Below are 22,163 nucleotides of genomic sequence, written 5' to 3' on the forward strand. Positions count from 1 at the left end.
GAGGAGCGACAGAGCACCCGCCCCGGCCTCCCCGCCCGGCCCCCCGCGCCCGTACCTGGCCTTCCCCGTTGCGGCCACGACCCCCTGCCCAGCCGGGCTCGGAGTCTCGGGAGGGCAGCCCGGGGCTCGGCTTGGAGGCCGCGCGGCGCCCGGAGACGCCGGGTCCCGTCCCCATGGCGGCCGGAGGAAGCGGCGGTCTGCGCCGCCCGCCGGACAAAGCGCGGAGCCCCGCTTCCTGCCATTGTGCGGCCGCGCCCGCCCGCCGAGCGCGCCGGGGACCCCGGGGGGGCGGGGAACACCCTCCCGCCGGCAGCCCCGCCCTGACCCCACCTCCCCCCTACACACAAAGGTCCCAGGCTCAGAGGGTTCCCCTCCTCCGGGGACCTCCTTGGATGCCGGGGGCAGGGGGGCCCGCCGGTGACAACCCCCCTCACCTTGACTGCGGAACCCCGGCCCCGCCCAGTCCCGCGGGCGCCTCAATTTGCTGTGACCGCCACCCCCCCCCCCCCGACAAAGCGAACGACTGGGCATAGGAGCTCCCCCTGGCCAAAGGGCATCTTATCCCCCTCCCTCCAGTCCTGGGGACCCCCGCCCCAGAGCCTGAGCCCGCAGGACTTCTTCTCCCTCCCGTGAGGGAGCTTCCTTAATGCTGGTGGCAGAAGAGGGGGGACCGGACCAAGGACACATCACATCTCCCTAGGGGTCCTCGGACCCCACTTCCCGTCCAGACCCGAGGATATCTGACTCCCTTCCCAATCCCAGCCACACAGCCGGCGCTCAGAGGCCTTCTTGAGGGTCATCTTAGTATCGCCCCGCAATCCAAGAGACCCCCGCCTCAGAGCCTGAGCCCGGGGGACCCCCGCTCCCACTGCCCAGGCCAGGCAGAGAAGCAGATTGGGGCTGGTGACCACAGGTGGAGGCGGCGGGCAGAAGGCAGGTGCGCGGGGCGGAGAAGGTGGTCTCTGGGGTGCGCCCAGGAGTAGAGTGAGAGGAGGCGTCGGGACAACCCCGCAGCCCAACTCAGCTTTCCACGAAGCCTCTGCTGCTCCAGGCTGGCACCCACCGCCCCGCACCCCTCCCCGGCTCAAGGCCACGTGGGAGCTTCCGGTGCCCTACCGCCAGAGGGCGCTCATCAGAGCCCGAGACGCAGACCAGGAATGGGGTGTGGTGCCAGGAGCCGCACTGTAGGTCGTCAAAGCGCTTTCACACTCACTCCCGCGAGGTGGAGGCGGGCACTGTTATCCTCGCTCATCGAGTGGGGGGTAAAGTGACGAAGAAGTCCACAGGCAGGACTGACACCCAGGCTTCTGACTCTGGGGTTCTGGAATGGCCTCCCTGGGGCACTCCTCAGTACTCATGGGGGAGGGGGACACGCTGTCATCAGCCCCATCCCCTAGACAGCTCCCCCTCAGTCTGGTTCTGTGGGGGGAAGACGGTCTCTGCAGGTTTTGCGAGGAGCAGCAATTTATCCATCTATCCCGGCCAGGAGGTTTCCACGGCTGTGTCCCCTCCCACATCCTGAGTGGCCCTCTTTCCACACCATAGGCAAATCCTTTAAAACTGAAACCTGACCATGTCACTCCCCCGCCCCCCACCCAACCCTCCTGTGACTTCCCATCTTGCTTAAAATAAAACCCCAATTGTGGCCTGGATCCTACCTTGCCCCCCTGGCCGGTTCCACATGGTGGGCCGCCATGCTGGCTTCCTTCATCCCTACAACTCACTGAGCTCAGAACCTGCTCCTCTGTGTTCTGGAACACCATGTGCCCTTGATCTTCCCAACAGCTGGCACTGAGCCCCAATTTAAATCCTACCTCTCCAAGGAGGCTGTTACTCTTCTCTCCAAATAAACACCCCCTTACCCCGGAACTCTCAGTCCCCTTAAGTTGAATCATTTCCTCCAAAGCATCTATTTATATTATGACCTGAAATTATTTCCTTTGTTCACTTCTTGATTATCACTTTTCCCTGCTAGACTATTCTCTCCAGAGGCTAGCAGTCTTGGCTGTCTGGCCCATGCTTCATCTTTGGCACTTAGAACAGTCCTGGCCACCACAGGTACTCAGTGTAGACTAAGATGATGAATGGACAAATGAAGACAGGAGGAGGGGCTTCATGCCAGAGAAGGCCATTAGGGACAGGAAGGTCTTGGCTAGGATGCCCCTTCCTGTGGCCAACGGTTAACAAAGCTTTCTCTATTGCCTGTCCACGGCTTCTCTCCATCCCTTCCAGCATCCATGACCTTGGCTTGCTGGCCCCAGGCAGGTCAGCTTCTACCTCAAAACCTGGTGGTGTTGTCCAAGGCCCCTGCCCCTGCTGCTGCCCCCCAGGCCAACCTCTGAGCACACCTAAGTGCCAGGCCTATGCCAAATCCTGTTCACTCTTCTCAGAGACCATAAGAAGAAGATACTGTTACTATCTCAATTCAACAAAGACACTGAGGTTTGGAAAGGTAAAAAAAAACTTGTTCTAACAGCGGATGCCCACTGGACCACCCCCTGTGAGCCTCAAGCACAGAGAAGCCGTGGTGACATGAAGACCAGCCAAGTGGTGGTTTGGGCAGCAGGGACTTGAGGTCCACCCCCTTGAGGACAGGGCAGATCCCCAAGCCCACCAGTCTGGGGTAGCCAGGTTGCATCGAGTAGAGACCATCAGGACTGGGCCAGGACAGGTCAGCAGAGGTCACTGGAGTGACCAGGTTCTGGCCACCTTGAGTCACACTCCTGCTTGGGTTCTCCATCCAGGGCTGGGGCTGCTCCTTGGAGGGCCAGGGCCCTGCTGTCCCAGGGCCAAGAGTGCAGGGTCAAGGAACCTGTGGAGCAGGGGAGGAAAGGAGCCCTGCACAGGGAAGGGAGGAGGCCTCGGCAGGCTTCGAGGTTCCCACCTCCTCGCTACATAGGGAGCTGAAATAGCCCATGAGCAGGCCCAAAAGGTCCCAGCCCCTGACTCCCTGAGGAGGGGGCCCCTCCCTAGCCCAGCCCCAGCTCCAGGCTCATGAGTCAGGACTGGCTTGTTGAAACTGATACCCAGAAACCAGATGCCACGGCTGATGAATAATGGAGTCTCCAAGGCAGGAGCCCCCTGCCACTCCCGCCCTGCACCACCTCCCCAGCCCCAGAAAAGCAGAGGCCTGTGGGCTTCCCCTTCCCCAAAGTGGGTTGGGGCCCCAGCCTAGTCTGCAGTGGGAGAGGGGAGGTCACAGGTCTGGGGCCAGCTCTGTGTTCTGTCCACAGGAGACTGGCCTGGAACCAGGAGTTGGGGCTCTCTGGCCAGGGGGACACCCCTGCCCGGGGCTCCCTACCCAAGCTAAGCTCCCCTAAGAGGCTCCCAGCCCCGAGGCTCCATCTGGCACCTCAGAAATCTAGGGGTGGAGGCTGCATGCATGGGCACGTTAGCCAGGGAGGAGCCGGCTCTGCCAGGCTGCTCTCCTCTCTAAACGCCCCATCTGGCTCCTCCCTTCCCCTAGGCCTGGGCCTCACCGCTTGTTCTCAGGTTCTGGGGTCCCCCTGGAGGCAGAGCCTGCTCTAAGGACCTGCCCTGTGCTGGGCAGATGGTAAGGGTGTAGAGAACCTCTCCGCAGGCCAGCTCCACGCCACCAAGTCCAGAAGCCAGTGCGCCCTCTTCCTCCCCAGGGAGCCAACCAGCTGGGACCAGTGGGTACTAGGCGGAAAAGGAGAGGCTGTGTGGTCCATGAACTTTGCCCCCTGCCCAGGTCCTGCAGAAATGTATCCTGGAGCCCCAGACCCCAGCCTGGAAGCCTGCAACTTCTCCAGGCACCTCTTGTTTCAGAGCCACACAAAAGGCTCTTTGGGAGGGAATTGGGGAGAAGGCACAGGCCTGGGCTGCACACCTGGGCCCACCTACCTACCTCCTGCCCTTCCCTACTGTGCAAAGAGGGCACTGGCCAGTTTTCTAGAATTCTCTACCTAGGGATGGCTGCTGGGTTCAAATGTGTGTCTGGGCTCTGGCAAAGGAGCAGAAGAATAGTGAAACAAATCCTCCCAGAGCCCTCCAAGCCTGGGGAAGGAACTGGAGGAATCGGTAGGGTCCAAGGCCGCGGGGCCTCCCCTTCCTCAGTCTTTCATTAGAGCGGCCCAGGGTCTCTCCTGGCCTCTGGGTCTCCAGGAGATCCATGGGTCCTCTGGCTCGCTCTCTCCCCAGGCCAGACCCAGGCGGCCCTAGGTGCAGACTCTCGCGCCCCCTGCCGGCATCGAGAGGACTTTCCGCTCGGACCGTCATGGACGCCCAGATGCGGCGAGGTCGCCGAAAACCACGTAACCAAGCCCCGCAAAATCCCCTTTGGAACCCTTCGCCCCACCAGCAGCCCTCACACCAGGGCTGAGGCCCTACAGACTCCTCACGGCTATTTATCCCAGCCGACCCCACCCTAGAGTCATTGTGGGGGCGGGCGCTGGAGCCCATTCCACCCTCAAGTGGAAGCCGAGCCAGTGGCGCCCATCGACGGCCACCTGCAGGCCCAGAGCTGTGTGGGACCCTCGCCCTCCCCTACCCCCAATATCCCCCCTGCTCCCCCCCCCCCCCCACGCCCTAGGCTTCTGTCTATTAATTCAGGGGGAGTCTTGGCTCCCGGCCCCACCCCTCCTCTGAACTTCCCCGTGAGACTCACCTAGGGACATGGGTCTCCTCCCCAGTGGCTAGGGCTCGGGTCAAGACTGCCAAAGCTCCGAGGGGCCTGTAAGGCGAGGGCCACAGGAACCGCGGGGCGGGCTCGGTCCGCTCTGCGCCGGCGGGGGCGCGGGTCGTAGGGGAATTACGGTAGGCCGCGCGGGCGCTACCACCTGGGCGGGCCGGGACGTACCATCGGCGCGCCCGGTTGGGCCGGGGAGGGGCTGCGCTCCCGGGAAGCTCCAGGCGCCCCACCCCGCGGCCCAGGGGGTGGCTGGAGGGCCGGCCGGCGTTTGGGGGTAACCTAGGGTCCGGGCTGCAGACAGAGGTAAGGAGGCCGTTGTCACTGTCCCCAAGGGGGCTGCCCTTACAGACCTGCAGAAAGTTCAAAACCTGCAATCTTTGACCTGGGCTTAAAGAAAAGAGCTCGCCCTCCCGCCCCCCGGCCAGGGCCAGCGGCAGGACGCTGCCCCCCGGGGTCCAGAAGGAGGAACCCGCAGGCCCTGCCCGCCCCGGGAATCGCCCCAAGCCAGGCTGGCTTCCGCTGGATTCTGAACTGCGCCCTCCGCGGCGCCTGAGAAACGGGCCCGCCTAGCTCCGTGCCTCCCTCTTTTTTCCTGGCCCACGCCTAGTAGGTCCTGAAAGAGGGGCCCATCCCGCCCTTCGGTGGTTCCTGGCAGAGTGAGTTCAGAATAACTCAGCGTTCAGGACTTGAGGTAGGGGTAGTGTCGGGATACCCGACCTCAAGCACACCTACCCACTTCCCTAGGGAGTCTGGCATGATGGGGCTGCCACCCCGCACTCCCAGCCTCCTGGTTCAGACCTACTTGCATTTTCCCAACTCTAGATCACCTCCATCAGGCCCCCTCCAGACTACAGGAGCCCCCTCCTAATGGGAGTCACCGTCCTTGGCAGCGCTCACCTCCCTGGGGCTGGTCCACACCAGGGCAGCTCATCTTGGCCAGGTCGCATGTGGTGGGTCCCGGCCTCTGGGGCACCCCAGACCTTCACTTTCCCCCCCCTCCAAATTACTTAGCCAAAGCCCCGAAGTTCCACTTGCACTGCTTCCCTGGTCCTGCCCCATTCTCCAGTCACACACTGGACTGCCCCGGATCTACAGCTGACCAGCATCTCTAAGAACCAGCTACCTCCAGAGATCCCAGAATCTGGCCATTCTCAAGGGCGCCTGGCCTTTACCTCTCACCCCCAAAGCATTCATTGCCCAGGAGAATAAGTGACTCCTTCTTCCATTATTCACCACATCCTGCCCACTCTTTCTCCACAAGAACCTCAGACCCACCCCTTCCTCTGCCCTGTGTCCACTGGTCTTCATCTGACAAGCCTTCCCCTAGACATAGACACCACCCCTACCGACTCATCCCTGCCACCTCACAGCCCAATGTTAAGCTGGAAGGGAAGTCTGAGGTCATCAAATCCAGTCTTCACTCTCTGCTTAAATTGCCTCTAGCAATGGGGTGCTCACTACCTATGTATCAGAGAACAGCTTCAGCTGTTGGAGACTCTTACCTATACTGAACCAAAGTCCACCTCCCTGCCAGGGCCCTTGGGAGCCCTGCAGAAAAACTCACCGGGTGCTCCTTTCCTCCTGACAGTTCGTTAGAAATGGTAGGCTCTGAGGACAGACAGACCTGGTTGAGACAGACCCAGGCAAATTATTTTCCCCTCTCTTTTTCTCAGTGTCCTGTCTCTGATGGAGATGGCATGTCCTTGCTGCACAGGGTGGGGGTAAGGACTAGACGAGGTCCCCATGGAGAAGCACTGAGGCAGGGCCTGGCATGCAGTAGGTGCTAAGAACACAGTGGCTGCTAGAACTGATACCTTTAAGGATGATGCCCTGAGGGTTCCATCTCCAGGACAAACACCCCAAGTCTTCCATCCCCTCAAATGTGATTCCCTAGGCCAATGTCAGCCCTTCTCTGTGTCCCCTTGTGACCTGAGGTGCCCTGTACAGACTTCCATCAGAATGCCCAGATCAAGGGACTCTGCCCTGTGGTTAACTTGCAGGAGGGTGGGGACACCCACCAGGTCATCACCTGGCCCTTTGGGAGGGAGGGAGCAAACACTTCCTCTGGGTCCCCAACAGGACACCTGCCCTGGGGGCAGGATAGCTGTGCAGTAAACATCCATCTGGCTGGGTGGGGTTGGTCAGGTCTAGGATGGAACCTAAGGTGGTCTCAGATCTCAGGGAAAGAAAGGAGGGCATGCTGGAGCCTAGGGGTTTCTCTCCCCCTGCGCACACGATACATACATGATCACAGCTAGCATCCTCTTGAACACCACAGCAACCCACGCTCTCTGCTAAGCACTCCACAGGTAAGCCCTTTTAATTCTTGTCACAACTCTAGAAGCCTCAGCTTCCAGATGAGGGAACTGAGGCTCAGAGGTAGACTGACTTTCCCAGGGTCCTGCAGTTGGAAAGGGGTAGGCTGCCACCCTGAAGTTCCCAGGTGTGGGTTACTCCATACATCTTTTACAAATATATTCATTTATTTATTTGGCTGTGACAGGTCTTGGTTGCGACACACAGGATCTTCAATCTTCACTGCAGCACGTGGGGTCTTTAGCTGTGGCAAGCAAACTCTTAGTTACGGCATGTGGGATCCAGTTCCCTGACCAAGGATGAAACTCGGGATCCCTGCATTGGGAGCGCAGAATCTTAGCCACTGGACCACCAGGAAGGCCCCCTACTCTATACAGCTTCCTCTTGGGGAAGTGTAGGGACACCACCTCCCTCTGTGGTCCCCAAGACAGGTAGTTCAGACACCTCACCTGGACCTCAGGATGCTCCCTGTTCAGTTTTGCCTACCTTTCCCCATCCCCTGAGCCCTGTTCACTTTTTCCATTCCCAATATCCGTCCCCATCCCCACTCAGCTTTCTTCCATCTTAATAAGCCCTCGTTTCTCTGGACACCAGCAGCCACCTCCAGGAAGCCCATCCTGGTTATCTCCATTCCCCCAGAGTGAACTCCAGGAACAGGAGGGAGGCGTGGAGTGGCTGATGCATTTCAAGAGCCCCAGCACCCAGGAGAGGCTCAAATAAAACCTCAAGGGTGGAGACGTCCGTGGCAGTCCAGTGGTTAAGGCTCCATGCTGCCGATGCAGGGTGAACCAGTTTAATCCCTGGTTGGGGAACTAAGATCCTGCGTGCCACACCCAAAAATAAATAAAAACAAAGATGTAACCAAACCAACCAAACAAACAAAAATCCTCGGACTTCCTGGTGGCGCATTGGCTAAGAATCCGCCTGCCAATGTAGGGGACACGAGTTCAATCCCTGCTCTGGGACGAGTCCACATGCGGAGGAGCAACTAAGCCTGTGCAAATAACTACTGAGCCGGTGTGCCACAGCTACTGAAGCCCGTGAGCCCTAGAGCCCATGCTCTGCAACGAGAGAAGCCACTGCGATGAGAAGCCCATGCACCGCAACAAAGAGTAGCCCTCTGCTGTCTGCAACTAGAGAGAGCCTGTACAAAGCAATGAAGACCCAGTGCAGCCAAAGAACAAACACACACAAAAAAAACCCTCAAGGGTGGGCCCGGAAGCAGAAGAGTCCAGCCCAGTTGAAAGATGGCCCTTCCCTAGGGCAGCCTGGGGGGTGCCAGTCTGACAAACCCAAGTCCTCACTTCTCTCCTCCTCCCTGGGAGGCTGGGGTCAGCTCCAGGAGGGCAGGACCTTTGTTCCCTGGAGATCTCCAGGCCTAGAACAGGGCCTGGCACGCCAGGTGCTTCAGGCTGATTTGGTGAATGAATGAATGATGTCATCTCCTTCAAAACACTAGTCACATCCTGCTAGCGGTTCCTAGAATGGCTGGGGAGGACAGTAAGAATGAGGCTCTCCATCTCATTCCAGGCTATGCTTGGCCAGTCATGCTGTGTGACGTGGGCTAGTTCTTTCATCTCTCTGAGCCTCAGTTTCCTTATGTTTCACATAGGAATGATAATGCTTTTTTTCTAAGGTTCTCACAAAAGTTCAGTGAAACAAGCATGAGGGCCTGACAACCTGCCTGGCATGTAAACATGTTTGGTCACTGGTGGTTCTTATTATCATCAACAATAGGATATTCTTTGCTCCTCTCTCTCACCAGCCTGGGTGTCATTCACCTTCTCTGACCCTCTGCTCCAGCCTGCTCCTACCCTTGCCAAGACCTGCCTCTTGCCCCTTGTTTTCTGCCTCTGCACTTCTGCCTGTGGCAGTTCCCCCTTCCTGGACTGCCCTTGGCTTCTGCTCTGCCTGTCCACGTTTTCGGACTTAGTGATAAAGAACTCGCCTGTCAGTGCTGGAGACATAACAGACATGGGTTTGATCCCTGGGTCAGGAAGATTCTCTGAGGGAGGAAATGGCAACCCACTCCAGTATTCTTGCCGGGAGAATCCCCATGGACTCCTGGGGACCAGGAGCCTGGCGGGCTACAGTCCATGGGGTCACAAAGAGTCAGACACGAGTGAAGCAACTTAGCATGCATGCATGTCCACGTTTTCACTCCCATCAGAGGTCCCCTCCTCCAAGATGTCTTCTCTGACTAGACCTTCTGCCTCTGATCGCTCAGGCATCCTTGTGGCCCAAGTCTGTATCACCTGTCCCAAAGCGGGTGCCACCAGCGACAGAACTAGGGCTCTCCCCCTGCAGGCTGGGTGACGGTCTGCTGCTGATGCCAACGTCAGCCATGTTGAGTTGCAGGCAGCCCACGGCTGGGCTGGAGTTGAGACCTGGAGGCTGAAGAAAGCCCTCAGGCACTCTGACACCAGCTCTCATCTCACAGGCCTCACCCTTGCCCCTTCCTGTGGCAGCTTGTGGGCCTGCCTGAGGAGCGGCTGTCCACAGAAGAGGCTGGGTCAGTGTGGCCTGCCCCCTTTGCCACCCTCTGGGTCAGGCAGAGGCCCCAAGGCTTCACAGGCCCCTGGCAGGATGTAACTGAGGGTAACTGGGGCCAATTTGTTGCCAGGAGCCCCCATATGGGGGAGAGGCAGCCAGCCAACACCAGAGCCCTGATGCCAGGCACCATCCGTGCCAGCAGATTGCATCTGACATCACAGCCGCCCCCTTGCTGGTGACCACGGCAACTGGAAGCCTCCCCCACCTCTCCCCACCCCCAGAACAGCCCTCCACGTTCCTTCCAGCCATGGTCTTCCTGTACAGAATGTAAGTGGCTGTGTCCGGGTGGAAGGGTGTAACAGGGCGGCATCTTTAATCTCCTGCAGCTGCAGAGCTGAGCTGCACAGTGGCTAGGAACAGGGCTCTGGCACCACACAGATCAGGGTTCTGGGTTCAAATCTCAGCTCTCCCTCATCCTAGAGATGCGTTCTCAGGTGAGCCGCTACCTCTCCACTGTGAATGAGAATGATGACGGGACAGGTGTCAGAAGGCCAGAGGGAGGAGATAGAGAGTCCTCAGGGCTCGGGGTGACACGGTAAGTTGCGGCAGTTACCACTGCTGTCCCTCAAATGCATGCGGGGAGGGGCCCAACCTGGGTTCCAGCCCTGGCTCAGTCTCTCCTGAGCTGTGGGGCCTCGGCCAGCTCACAGGACCTCTCTGAATCTTGGTATCTTCATCTGGAAAACAGGGCAATGACCCACACCTTCCCAGCAGAGCTACCACAAACAGCACACGAGGCACAGGGCCCAGCACAGACCAGGCAGAAGGCCCCCATCATTTTTATCTGTATCCCTCTTGTTTTGTCCACTCCTAGCTCCCAAGTCCTGACACTCCAGGACCAGTGGGCCCCCTCTTCCCTTCCTCATCCCCAGGCCTGCAGTCACTGTCACAAGGTCCCATAGTGTCCCTGACCCATGCCCAGACCTGAAGAGTGGCCTGGTGGCCCAGGAAGAGTGCCCATGGGGCACTGGAACGGAACCTTGGTTGCAGGGTGGGGGGTGTATCTGCTTGCTGATTCTCAGCTTCCTCATCAGTGACATTGAGCAGCAGTGCCTGTCACCTCAGGGCTCTAAGGACCATAGGGCAAGAAAGGGCTTTGAGGCACCCCTGCTCTTGCTGCCCTCATAGAAGTCCCCCCCAACTCTGCTCTTTCTGAACCAAGGTCAGCCCCTCTGCCTCCTAAACCAGCCATCCTGCAGCCCTGCCCACCCCTGAACTCAGGCCACACTGTGGCCAGGCCAGCTGCACCCTTGCCAGGGCCCCATGGATTTCCGGGCCTGGATAGAGGGGGTGGTTAGCACCCTGCCCCCTCTGCCCCAGCAGTCCCCAGGCCCGCCAGCCTCCCTACCTTAGCAGCCCGGCCCTTGTCCATGCAGTCAGGGTTCTGACAACGCAGTCCCTTCTCTTCTTCCAGGCTCCGGTCTTCTGCAAAGGAGAGGAGAGGAGGGTTACTAGTTGGGCGGGGCCCAGGGAGAGTGCGCCCCAGGCAGGAGCACCCTGGCTCCCTGGGGCCCAGAAGCCTCCCGACCAGAAGACGGGGTGGGGCGGTCTCCTCAATGCACCCTTCAAAGGAGGGCAGTGTCCCTTTCTCTTTTAAATGCCAACTTATCTACACAGGAATCTGTGTGCAGAGCCCTTTTCTTGTTGCAGCTCCCTAGGGAAATTATCCAGATTCCAGGGGGAGAAAACATCTTTGGAAATGAACTATTCCCTCTCTCTGTCCCACTGGTGGGGGGTGGGGTGGGGAAGGGGGGGTGGCTCAGTGACCTTGAGGCCCCAGGGTTCCTGGGGGATTCCTGTAAGACAATGAGGGAGAGGGGGACTCCAGGGGTCCAAGATCCCTTCCTACTCCTGCCCTGCACATCGCAGCCTCTATGGATGGTCTCCCTCGCAAGAACCTAGGGTGGTCCCTTCACCCGCTATCCATCTTTGACCCAGAACCTGGCCCCCTCCAAGCTGCCCCTCTTCCTGGGGTGCAGCAGCAGAGGGGACAGGGAAGGGGGGCAAAGAGGCTGCCCACCCCGGCCAGCTTGCAGGGCCAGGGGAAGGGGTGAAGAAGAGCGCCCCGACATGGGGACAGAGTTTGGACCCCCACAGCCCTGATTCTGAGACCGGCGTCTACCTCCCATCTCAAGCAGGCTTTCCCCAGAGGAGGGAGAGGGCTGAGCCCCCGCCTGCTGAGGGGAAGGAGCCGGTCCTGCCCTGCCCTTGATCTCCCCCCTACCCCCACCAACTCCCCGGCCGGCCCGCGATGCCCCTCGCCAACGCCCCTCCCCGAGCCGGCGCGGAGGCGGCCAGGCCAGTCGGCCTGCATGGCGGGGCCGGGCCGGGCCGGGGGCCCCGCACTCACCCATAGAGGAGGCGTGGGGCGGCCGGGAACGCGGGAGGGGCTGGGGGCGCTGCGGGTCGGCGCGGGGGGCGACCGCGATGGAGGCGGAGGGTCGGGCGCAGGCCGGGTGCCTGGGGAGAGGCCGGAGCGCTGCGCCCGAGGGACCCTCGGCGGTGAGAGGCGGGGCGGGGCAGGTGGGCGGTGGGAGGAGCGGAGTGGGGCCCCGCCTATGGGGTGGGACTCTGCGCCCTGCCCCCCGCGCCCCTCCTCCCGGCGCCCCGCTGGGCAGAGCCTGCACCCAGCGGCGCGGGGCATCAGCCGGGAGGACGCGGCGCACCCTCCCCCTCTCTCTGAAAAGTCGTGGGTGTGACTAAACGCCATCCCTCCGCCCCGCCCCCCCCCCCCCTCCACTTGCTCAAGCCTCCCAGCCACCTCAAAAGAAAACACCTCTGTTTTTGATGTGATCGGGAGACATTTTCTCAATCTCCTGACAAGTGGGAATGAAGGCATTTTAGACAGCTCTGCTATTTCTCCTCGTCCGAAAGGTACCATGTCAGTGAAAATGATGCCTTCTTGTAGATAGGCACGCAGGTCAGGACAGCTCCCGGTTTCCTTTGCCACCCACCCCCAGCAGAGGCCTCTCTTCTCATTTAGAGATGCTATCAGGGATGGGGGTAAGGGTTCCATAAGTGGAGGGGACCTGGAGACTAATGTTGTTTTATTACTATGATCTTGGTGCTGTTTAGCATTTTTAAAACTTTATGAAAGTGTAAAATAAATAGGAATAGAAACGTGCAGCTCTCATGAGTACACAGCTCAGTAAAATTTTCACAAAAACGTATTCGTTCAAAATAACTAGCACCCAGGTTAAGAAGTAGAGCATCACCAGCCCCGATGTGGAGGTCTCCCTCATGGGGGCTGTCAGCTTCTCCCCTCTGAGGGGATGGTCCTCAACTCTCTTTTGATTAGTTTTGCCTGATCAGTTTTGCCTGATCTTGTAGTTTATGTAAATAGCATCATGAGATACTTGGACAGCATCTTAATGGTTACAAAACACTTTTAACTACAGAAATGGAGCCCTGGGGAGGTGGCAAAGACTCTCCCAAGGGACTCAGTGTGCTCCTAAGCCTGCCCAGATCCCATCACACCTGGAGGTGGGTGCTGGGGGGCCCTGGGTAGATGAGCCTCAGGTATGGAAGTTTCCCCTGGGGCCCGGGTCTCTCTCCCAAAGGCTACCCTGGTCCCTTCCCCAACCAGAGTAGGGTACCTGCCCCCTTTCATGGACTGGCCCTTGGGGACTCACAGGTGACCAGGACCCAGTCCCTTCCCTTGCAGACTCTTGGTGGAGGAAACAGTGACAGATCCCAGGTCTCCTGGGTTCTCTGGATTCACTCAGCAAACACACAGTAAGTCCTTGGAGGGCCTACCTTGTGTCTAGCCCTGAGCTGGGCCCTGGGGACTCATTGGTGACCCTGACAAGCCTTAGGGAGCTCATGTGGAGCCCAGTGGGCAGCAAGGCCCTTTGGAAAGCAGCATAGGGGGCTGTCGAGAGGAAGAGGTTGTGTGCAAGAACAGCTGCACAAGGGTCTCCATCAGTGTCCTGAAGCTTCCAGGGTGAGAGGGAAGCGACAGCACAGTATCCCCCAGTCTGCTCTTGGTGAGTGTGAGCCTGGGGTTCTGAGAAGGGACTCCGCTAACTCTCAGAACTCTCAGGCCAGCCCCGCCTCACTCGGTTCACAGAATCACACAGTTCTGATATCCCACTCGGAATCTCTGCTTCCTCAGCTGTCTGAAGGGTCAAGGACACCTGTCCTGACTCTAGCTTAGGGGCAAAGGTAGCTGAGGTGGGAGACAGCCCTAGGAGGACCCTGATGGCCCTGCTCCAGCCCTGCCTGCCAGGACGCAGCTGGCTTGAGGGTGGGGTGGAAAGCATGGCCCTTCTCTACCACCCAGCAGCATCCCCTTTGTCACCTGGGCTTCCAGACACCTGGAGACCTCAGCCAGCTCTGGGGGAGTTTCCCATGCACCCTCCTCAGTCTGGGGAACTCAGCCAGATGAGATCTGCTTGTGTATCTGAGTCCCTGGGTTGTCACAGCTCAGGGCTGGGGTTGGGTTCTAACATCCTTTGTCCCAAGACTTCTGGATTCTGGCCCTAAGCTCTGCAGGCTCTGGGCTACTTCCTCCCCCACAGGGACCTGGAGCTGCCTTGCCAGCTCTCTGGGTCCTGCCATGACGGCTCCAGGCACTACAGGGCCAGATTGCTCTCAACTGCCGTGTGGTGCTTGTGGTTCTAGAGTTCTTTGTCCCGGTCCTTCCAGACACTGGGGTTCTACCTGGCTGACTTCTCTGGCCTACAATACCCCCCATCTGTTTTAAGCCCCCCTCAAAGTACTCAATCTGCTTTCTAGATCCCCCCACCCCTCCGTGAACTGCTTGGTCCCAACCCTCTGGAATCTAATTTCCCTGCACTTTGCACTAAAGCTACAACCTCCTAGGGTCCATGCATGCTTCTCTCCCCAGAAACTCCAACCACAGGAAAACCGCTGAGGACCCTGATAGCTTTCAGGGCCCAGATAGGGGGCCCTGGGAGCTGGGGAGGAATCGGGCACTGGGACAGGCTGTCCCTCACCTCCAGGACTGCCATGGGCTCCCCCTCAAGCGCGTTGCCTCAGTTACAACCCTGCAGAAAGAGAGCCCAGTAAGGGGGAGATGTTGTCCCACGTGGCACATATCCTGGGCATAGTTGACTGGGACAGAGAAGCCACCTGGTCCACCCTGTTCAATTCAATCTGTTCTCTTGAGAATTTGAATTGAGATGGGCAACTGCTAGTGGGCCTGGAGCTCTGAGATCATGGAGAGTCTGAGTGGGCAGAGAGCCCCATAGTCAATGGGGAGTAAGACCAAGGGGACCCATAGGAGCAGATAGTCAGTGGAGACAGCCCTGGAGCTGAGAGGCAGGGAGAAAGTGGCTCTGTGACGGTGGGGCAGCTCCCGGGGGCTGCCTCCACCTCCTGCTCTCACTCCCCTCAGGGTCCCCACCTGGGAATACCACTCTGACTTGAGTCAGCCTGTGCAGGTGTCCGGCTGCGGGCCCTTAGCCATCTCCAGGCAGACCTGGAACTTAGAACTTGCCACCCATCCCAAGGTGCCAGAATCTGTCTTTCTCAGTCTGAAACAGCCCAGCTGCCTTCTGGCCTCCATGGGCTCTGTGGCTCCCCAGCCTCCTCGGGAAAGTCAGGGCCCCTCCGCCAGGCAGACCAACCCACACGCCAGCATCCCCCACCCTCTATCTTAGTCACACGATGCCGTTCTCCCTTCTCCTCCAACACGGTCTCCACCACAACTGGCCGACAAGGCGCCTGGGCAGAAGCCGGCCGGCAGACATGTTTTGTTTGGCCGAGCACAGTGCTTCAAAAGAATTTGACTTGGTTGCCAACTTTAAAAAGTCAGATTTCACATAAAAATCCAGATTTCTGGCTTCCATGGACAAACCAGAGGAGCCTGGCAGCTCCGGACCCATATTCCTGACGGCTCCAGTGCCCCGGTCGTGTCTGCCTGAGATGGGCACACACCCTTCCACCCTCCACAGTCCCCACCACTCCCTATCGCCTCACCTCAACCCCCTCCCTCTGTTACTCACTGGGGTTCCTGGGACGGAAATGAGCTTCTGACCCTGGCCCAGCCCTTCCTGGTTATGTTCCTCTGCCCCTGCCATATCCTTCTCATCACGGTCTGCTGTCTACTGACACCCTGCCCACTCTCAAAGGCCCAAGTCGAATACAGAGAACATCGAAAGGCCTCTGGATCTCAGAACATCCAAATTCCAAATGAATCACTCCCTCTTCAATCCCATTGTCCTGGGATGGGCCTTTGAATTGACTTTGGACCTGTCTTCCCCACTGGACCACTCCAGAAACACCTGCCGATAGCAATAGTTCTAACCTTCCGGGCACCCACAGGGCACTGTGTGCTTATCCCACACGGTCTTATTTCAGAGTCAAACCCTCTGCAGCATGGTCTAACTCTAAAAATCAGCCACTGGCCATTGCAGCTACTAAGCATGTACAAAGGGGCTCGTCCACACAGATGTGCTGTGCATGTGAAATACACCGCAGAAACTGAAGCCTTAGTGCAAAAAAAAGGAATGTAAAATCTCATCGATGATTTTTTTATACTGATTATATGTTGAAATGGTAATGTTTTTGGAATTTATTAGGTTAAATAAAATGTATTATTAGAATTCATTTCACTTGCTTGTTTTTGTTTTGCCTTTTTATTTATATGTTTTATTTTATTTGTTTTTAGCTGGGCTGCACTGCTTGTGGGAACCCCAGCCCTCTGCAGTGAAAGCGTGGAGTCCTAACCGCTGGACCGCCAGGGAATTCCCTGTTTTATTTTTTTTAAATATGACTAGAAAAAAAAAATGTAAATGAAAGCAACTTCCCCGGTGGTTCGGTGGTTAAGAATCTGCCTGCCAATTCAGGAAATGGGTTCAATCCCTGGTCCAGGAAGATCTCACATGCCACGGGGCAGCTAAGCCCGTGCACCGTAACTACTGGCCCAGTGCTCTGCAACTAGAGAAGCTAGCACACTGAAGCGAGTGCACGTGTGGCCAAAAAAAAAAGTAAATAAGGAAAGTTCTAGGGGTAGCACTCTTCTAAACAGTTGAGAGAGGGAGGTTTGATGGTCATGCCCATTTTATGGTGAGGAAACTGAAGCTCAGAGGGTTGGGCAACTTGCCCAAGCTCATGCAGCTTGTGAGAGATGAGCCTGGGACTTGAGTCTAGAACCATAAGACTCCAAGTTTGCACTCCTAACTATTAGGCCACACAACCCCTATGGGGCCCCCATGGTTCCTGGCACACATATGTGCTTAGCACATGTGAAATGATCTCTTCATTGTCACATGAGTGCTCCCTTTCCCTGGGCTTTCCCTTTCCCTTTCTCTGGGCTGAGACAAGTGTACAAGAAACCACCCTTGTCATTCCCCAGGGGAGCCCCTTACCTGTAAGTCTCCCTTGACACCATGAACTCTTCTGTCTCAAGGAGACAGAGCTTTCTTACCCACCAGCTCCCAATCCCGAGCCTGGCCATGCAAAGGCTGCCCCTCCCAGGAAGCAGCTGTGGCCTTGAATGCCCCCTCCCACGCAAACCCAACCCTCCTGGGAGCCTGTCTGTGGTTGGGCAGCTGCTGCAGGCTCGGCTAGAACTGAACCCCATCATCAGGGCAGCTTGCAGAAGGGCAAGATTTGACCCAAAGCTGCCCAAGAGCCAGAGGGGTGTGTCCTGAGCAAATGCGTGCTGATCTCAGGAACCACCCGCCTCTCCCAACCGAAGATACTGGTCAGAGCATCATAGCAGCCTGGGAAAGAAATGTCCCCCTTCTAAAGCCCCATGTAGCATCATGGGGTAGGGCAGTCAAGTGGGGAACAGCTGGAGGAAGGAACCTGGACCATGGCCTCTGATGCTGTTCCTGACTATAGCCCAGAACAAACAATGGCATCGCCTCCTGAAAATAGAGACCCCCATTCTCTGCCCTGCCCACCTGCATGCCTGGACTCAGTAAGAAGACATGAGAGGACACACCAGAATTCCTTTCTGGGGCCACAGAAAGTGTCCACACAGTTCCTGCACACCAGCCTGGGGCTGGCCAGCCACTTCCTATGGCCGAGGCTGCTGTGGGCACCTGCACATTTGTCCACCACCACAGACTTCCTCCCCAAGGTCCTTGGAGGAACTGAGAGTGGCCGAGGGAGGAACTCAGGAGCAGGACTGCAGAAACTGGTGTGAGATTCCAGTTCAGGACAGTCATGCTCCGCACATAAGCTCCCCACCCCCACCCCCATCGCGGGGCTGAGCCAGAGCTGAGGTCCACCGCCCACCCCTGATGGGCCCAGGCCAGGCACTGGCTGGATGCAGAGGACAGAGCCCACACAGACAGCTGTGTGCCCGGCTCTCCCACTCGCCTGCCTCAGCTCACCCGTGAGGTCTGCTCACACGCTGTGACCCACCCACCATGTGCTGGGCCACAAGGCAGCGGGTTGACAGTGAACAGGGCCTGGTCCTGCGGCTCCAAGGCAGAGGATGGGAGTTGTGGTATTGTGGATCTGGACACCACCACTCAGCACGCTGCTGAGCGCTGACTACCCTTTCAGAGCAAAGGAGACTGCAGGAATTGTCCCTGCCTCAAAGAGGGGGCATGGAGATGCCGGGAGCCAAGGGAAGCCTTGGCATGGGACATGTCCCCTCTAAATGCTAGTTGTGGGACCCGGAGATGGCCCTGGCTGGAGGGGCTGGGGAAAGGGGAGGAGGTTCACAGAAGTTGCTCCAGAGCCCTGGGGAGGGGTGAGGGCCCAACAGCAGCAAAGCTTGGTTGGTACTCCGCAGTGACTGGACCCAGAGACCCAGTAAGAAGCAGGGGATCTGGCCCCTGCTGGGCCTCCCTGGCTGGTGTCTGGGACTGGCTGCATGGTCTCTAGCCAGACCTTGGCCACCTTGCCTGCCTCTGTGGATAGGAACCTGCCAGTTGAAGCAGGACAAGGGGACAGGACTCAGACTGCACCCTGTGCCACTGCCCTCAACCCACACTCTGGTTCCAGAACGGTGCCCAGCTGGGCTGGAAGAGACAGGGAATGGTGCCCAGCTGGCCCAAGCCTTCCCCTGCAGTTCTCCCACCTCCCCCTGCTTCCTTCCTAGCCTCCTGCACAGGTGCCTATGGTGGGCACTCTGTCCACCCCACCCCTCCCAGCAGCCACATCCCCCTATCCACTTTGGCCAATAGGACAACTGGCAGAACAGGGCTCCTCACAGACAGGACACCTGTCATTTACGCCCACTAGGCATCCAGTCTCCCCTCTGGGAGCAGCACCACCCTGCCTGCTGAACCCACACCCTGCATGATCTCTGTCTGTGGCAGATCCCAGGCCCACCCATCACATTCTGAGCCCTCTGGCTGCAGGGATGGGTCAGAGAAGGACCACGCCAGGCTGGGGAGTTGCTCCTAGGAAAGATTCCCGCTCCTCTGGATCTGAAACCTGGAGAGGGGGGGCAGAGCCTGGGGCCTGAGACGAAGCCAACAGAGAAAAGGGCCAAGGCCTGAGACGCCATGCCCTGCTGGCTTCTGCAGGCCAGACCTGGACTCCCTTTGTCCTGGGCACTGAATTGTCCCGACAGAATCGGAGGTGCCAGCCTGAGGCTGAACGCTCTGCCAGGCTGCAATTAAATGACCATGAGAACAGCTGTTCAGGCCCATGCCCTTGCTTTGCAGTGGGTAGCATTTGAAGGGCTCCATGTGTCAGCCCAGGTAGTCCCCTCAGCAACCCCACGATGCCACAGGTATCATTCTCCCCATCAATTTGGCACCAAACAGGCTGTTGGGCTCAGCATCTCCCACCACCTATGCTGCCTTTATCTTTTTTTCATGTGAAATCTTAGTTCCCTGACCAGGGATCGAACCCACGCCCCTGCAGTGGAAGTGTGGAGTCTTAACCACCGGACTGCCAGGAAGGTACCACTTGCTGCCTCTTGAGGGGCTTAATCTCTCTGTGCTTCTGTTTCCTCACCCACAATGAGGAAAATAGGAGAAATGGCACATGTCCTGGGGTCTTGAACATGAATGTACCAGAAAGACTCGTCCCACCACCCGGCCTGGATTGTGGAGGCAAAGTCTAGCCTGAAGCTCAGCACCAGCCACTGCTGCCCCTAGCCCCAGCCACCCTGCTTCCAGCCTAGCTGTGGGGCCCACGTTACCCGCCCTGGCCTACTCTCTCTGCCCTGAAGCCCCCCTGGATCCTCCAGCTCAGGCACCTCTCCTCCATCAGCAATGGCTCTCAGGAGGGGCCTGGTCCCCATACTGTTGCTCAGTAAGTGACTGGCAGCAGCATATATATGGTGAGTGTGCCGTAGGCTCTGGCCAGAAGGAGGCGGCCAGGTAGACAAGGTGTCCAAGCCTCATGAGCACCCTCCTGGAAAAGTGGGCCTGCACCTACCCCCAAGGTCCTCGATGATGTCCAGGGTGGAGCTCCAGGAGAAGCGCTCCACAGCCCCCAGCTCCAGCTCGGCCAGGGCCCTAGGCAGGGCCTCCAGCTCGTAAGCACCCCGCTTCTTCCAGTAGAGAAACATCCTGAGGTCTGGGCAGGCCTCCCTGCCAGGCCTGTGCCCTCAGAGGCTGGGTAACCCCAGGGCCCCAGGTCCCCAAGGCCTGGACACAGTGGGTGTAGGGACTGCAGAGCGCCTGCAGAGACCCTAGGGCTGGCCTCAGGGCCAGCGAGTGCGGCCCTCCCCGGGGAGGGGAGCATGCTGGGAGTGGCCGGGGGCCTCAGAGCTGACCAATGGCCAGGGCCCCAGCCCCACACAAAGCGCCTTTCTTCCCCTCCTACAGACATTTTACAAATTTCAACTTCCCGGCCCCCTCGGAGCCCCCACCAAGGGGATGGGCTGGCCGTCTGTGGACCGCAGAGGCCCGGAAAAGAGTCCAATTGTTCCGTGATCTCTTTGCTAAGATAAGTTTTCAGAAGAGAAAAATGTGCTGCCCCAGGAGCAATTCCAGCCCCCCACCCCTGACCTCTGACCCCAGCCCCCAGCCCCAGCTGGACCCCACAGGATTTCTTAATGAGGAGTGGAAGCACCCATGGGGTGCTATGGAATGAGCCCAGAGTTGTTTTCAGCAGCCTGACTGGGCCCCCTCCCCAGGAAGCACAAGGCGTTTCCCAGCTTCCCTGAGCAAAGACTGGGGGAGGCCTTCAAGGGTCAGAAGGCACGAGCTGTGGGCCAGGCCGAGGCCCAGAATCAGCCCTTCCGGCTCTCACCAAGAGCCCTTCCCTCGCTGGGCTGGCCAAGCTTCTCCAGCCTGCCCACCTGCCCCTGCCTGCCTCTTCAGACCGTGTCACCTACACTGATGGTAGCGCCATGCATGGAGCCTGGGCAGGCTGAATGGGTGCTTCAGGCATCACCACGGGGCTTCACAGCCCTCTGTCCAGTGGGCACAAGGGGTGGGGGGCAGGGAGGATGGAAGGGCTGGGGTGGAGGAGCTGGGCGGGGCAGAGCACAGATGAGGAAACTGGGACTCAGCTAACAAGGAGCGGAACTTGAATTTGAACCTAGGCCTATCTGGCTTCAAAGTCAACTCGAGGGGGACTTCCCTGGTGGCCCAGTGGCTAAGACTCCCCGCTCCCAATGCAGGAGCCCAGGTTCATTCCTGGTCAGGGAACTATATCCCACAGGTGGCAACTAAGAGTTCACATGCTGCAGCTAAGACCTGGTGCAGCCAAGTCAATATTTTTATAAAAGCCAACTTGGGGGCCCAGACAGCCACCTGGGGGAGAAGCTCAGTGGTCAGAGAGCAAAGGAGTGGCACCATGGGGATCCAGGCTGGATGGGGAAAGAGCGCCATGCTCAGCTGCTCAGCCAGCCTCCGCCACGTTGCTGAGCCCGCTCTGTGTGACCCTACCGTGGCTCCCCAACTTTCCAGGGTGCCAAAGAAGCTAGCCTGAGTGGGGCAGAGATGTCTGCCCCCTGCCCAACCAGATACCTGGCAACAGAGAGGCACAAGGCCTAGGCAGGGGGAGTTGACAGCAAAAGGCTCTACTTTCTGGGTGGTGGGGAGTCACCTCAGGGCTGTGGCGGGTGGGAGGGTGGTGGGGTAGCCGTCCAGGAAGCCTGCATACCCCCAGCTGAGGGATAAGGTGCCAAGAGGCAGCTCAAGTAATTCAAACCATATGCCTGCCTGCCTGCCTGCCCACCCGCCTCCTCCTCCGGCCCAGGGCCAGGGCCAGACAAATGCAGCCGGGCCCTTTGGTCTGTAATCACTGGCTCCCACGAAGCCTGGGCCCACACGAGGTGGGGGGCACCCTGGCTCGTGTTTACAGGCAAGTGGCCAGCATGGGGGTGCCAGACCGAGCTTGGGGGAGTCAGATGATTCTTTCCTGGCAGCTGCGGCTGATCTCAGGGCCCACCCGGCAGAGGCCAGGGTTGCAGAGTGCAGAGTGGTCCCTGAGCTGTCACCCAGTCTAGACCCCCCCGCGTCTAGGCCCAGAGGTGCTACTACACTTGGCTGTGTTTTCCAAACAGTGAGCTCCAAGGACATCACACCCAGGGGGCTGGGGGAAATGTCTTCTGATCCTCAGCTTTGGGGTGAATCCAAGGAGCCCCCCATACATGCACCCACCTGTGGAGGCCTAGCTTGGGGGCTGCTGGTGCTCAGGCCCCGGGGCTGCAGAGATGAGGCCTGGTTGCGCCCCTCCCACTCCCTAGGGCACCTACAGCCTCCTCCCAGAGGTTCTCTCTGTCCTCAAATGTGCCTCCTACTTCCCACCT

General features: G+C 58.7%; 1 protein-coding gene across 9 annotated transcripts in view; it reads right to left on the bottom strand.

Annotated features, from left to right (window-relative positions):
- The window catches only part of PLEKHG5 (pleckstrin homology and RhoGEF domain containing G5), a 52,381-nt gene that overhangs the window by 19,246 nt on the left and 10,972 nt on the right, over positions 1-22,163 (bottom strand). For 2 of the 9 annotated variants that reach the window (XM_044942931.2, XM_025285832.3), the window contains exon 2: positions 10,869-10,945. In XM_044942931.2, coding sequence (XP_044798866.2) covers positions 10,869-10,945 — 77 coding nt within the window. Of the gene's footprint in view, positions 1-55; positions 257-1,658; positions 2,393-4,627; positions 4,764-10,868; positions 10,946-11,870; positions 12,005-16,854; positions 16,897-22,163 lie in introns of those variants that run through there. The other 7 variants (XM_044942935.2, XM_044942934.2, XM_044942936.2 and 4 more) reach the window with 7 other exon arrangements.

The sequence above is a fragment of the Bubalus bubalis genome, chromosome 5, assembly GCF_019923935.1.
Source record: "Bubalus bubalis isolate 160015118507 breed Murrah chromosome 5, NDDB_SH_1, whole genome shotgun sequence".
NCBI lineage: Eukaryota > Metazoa > Chordata > Mammalia > Artiodactyla > Bovidae > Bubalus > Bubalus bubalis.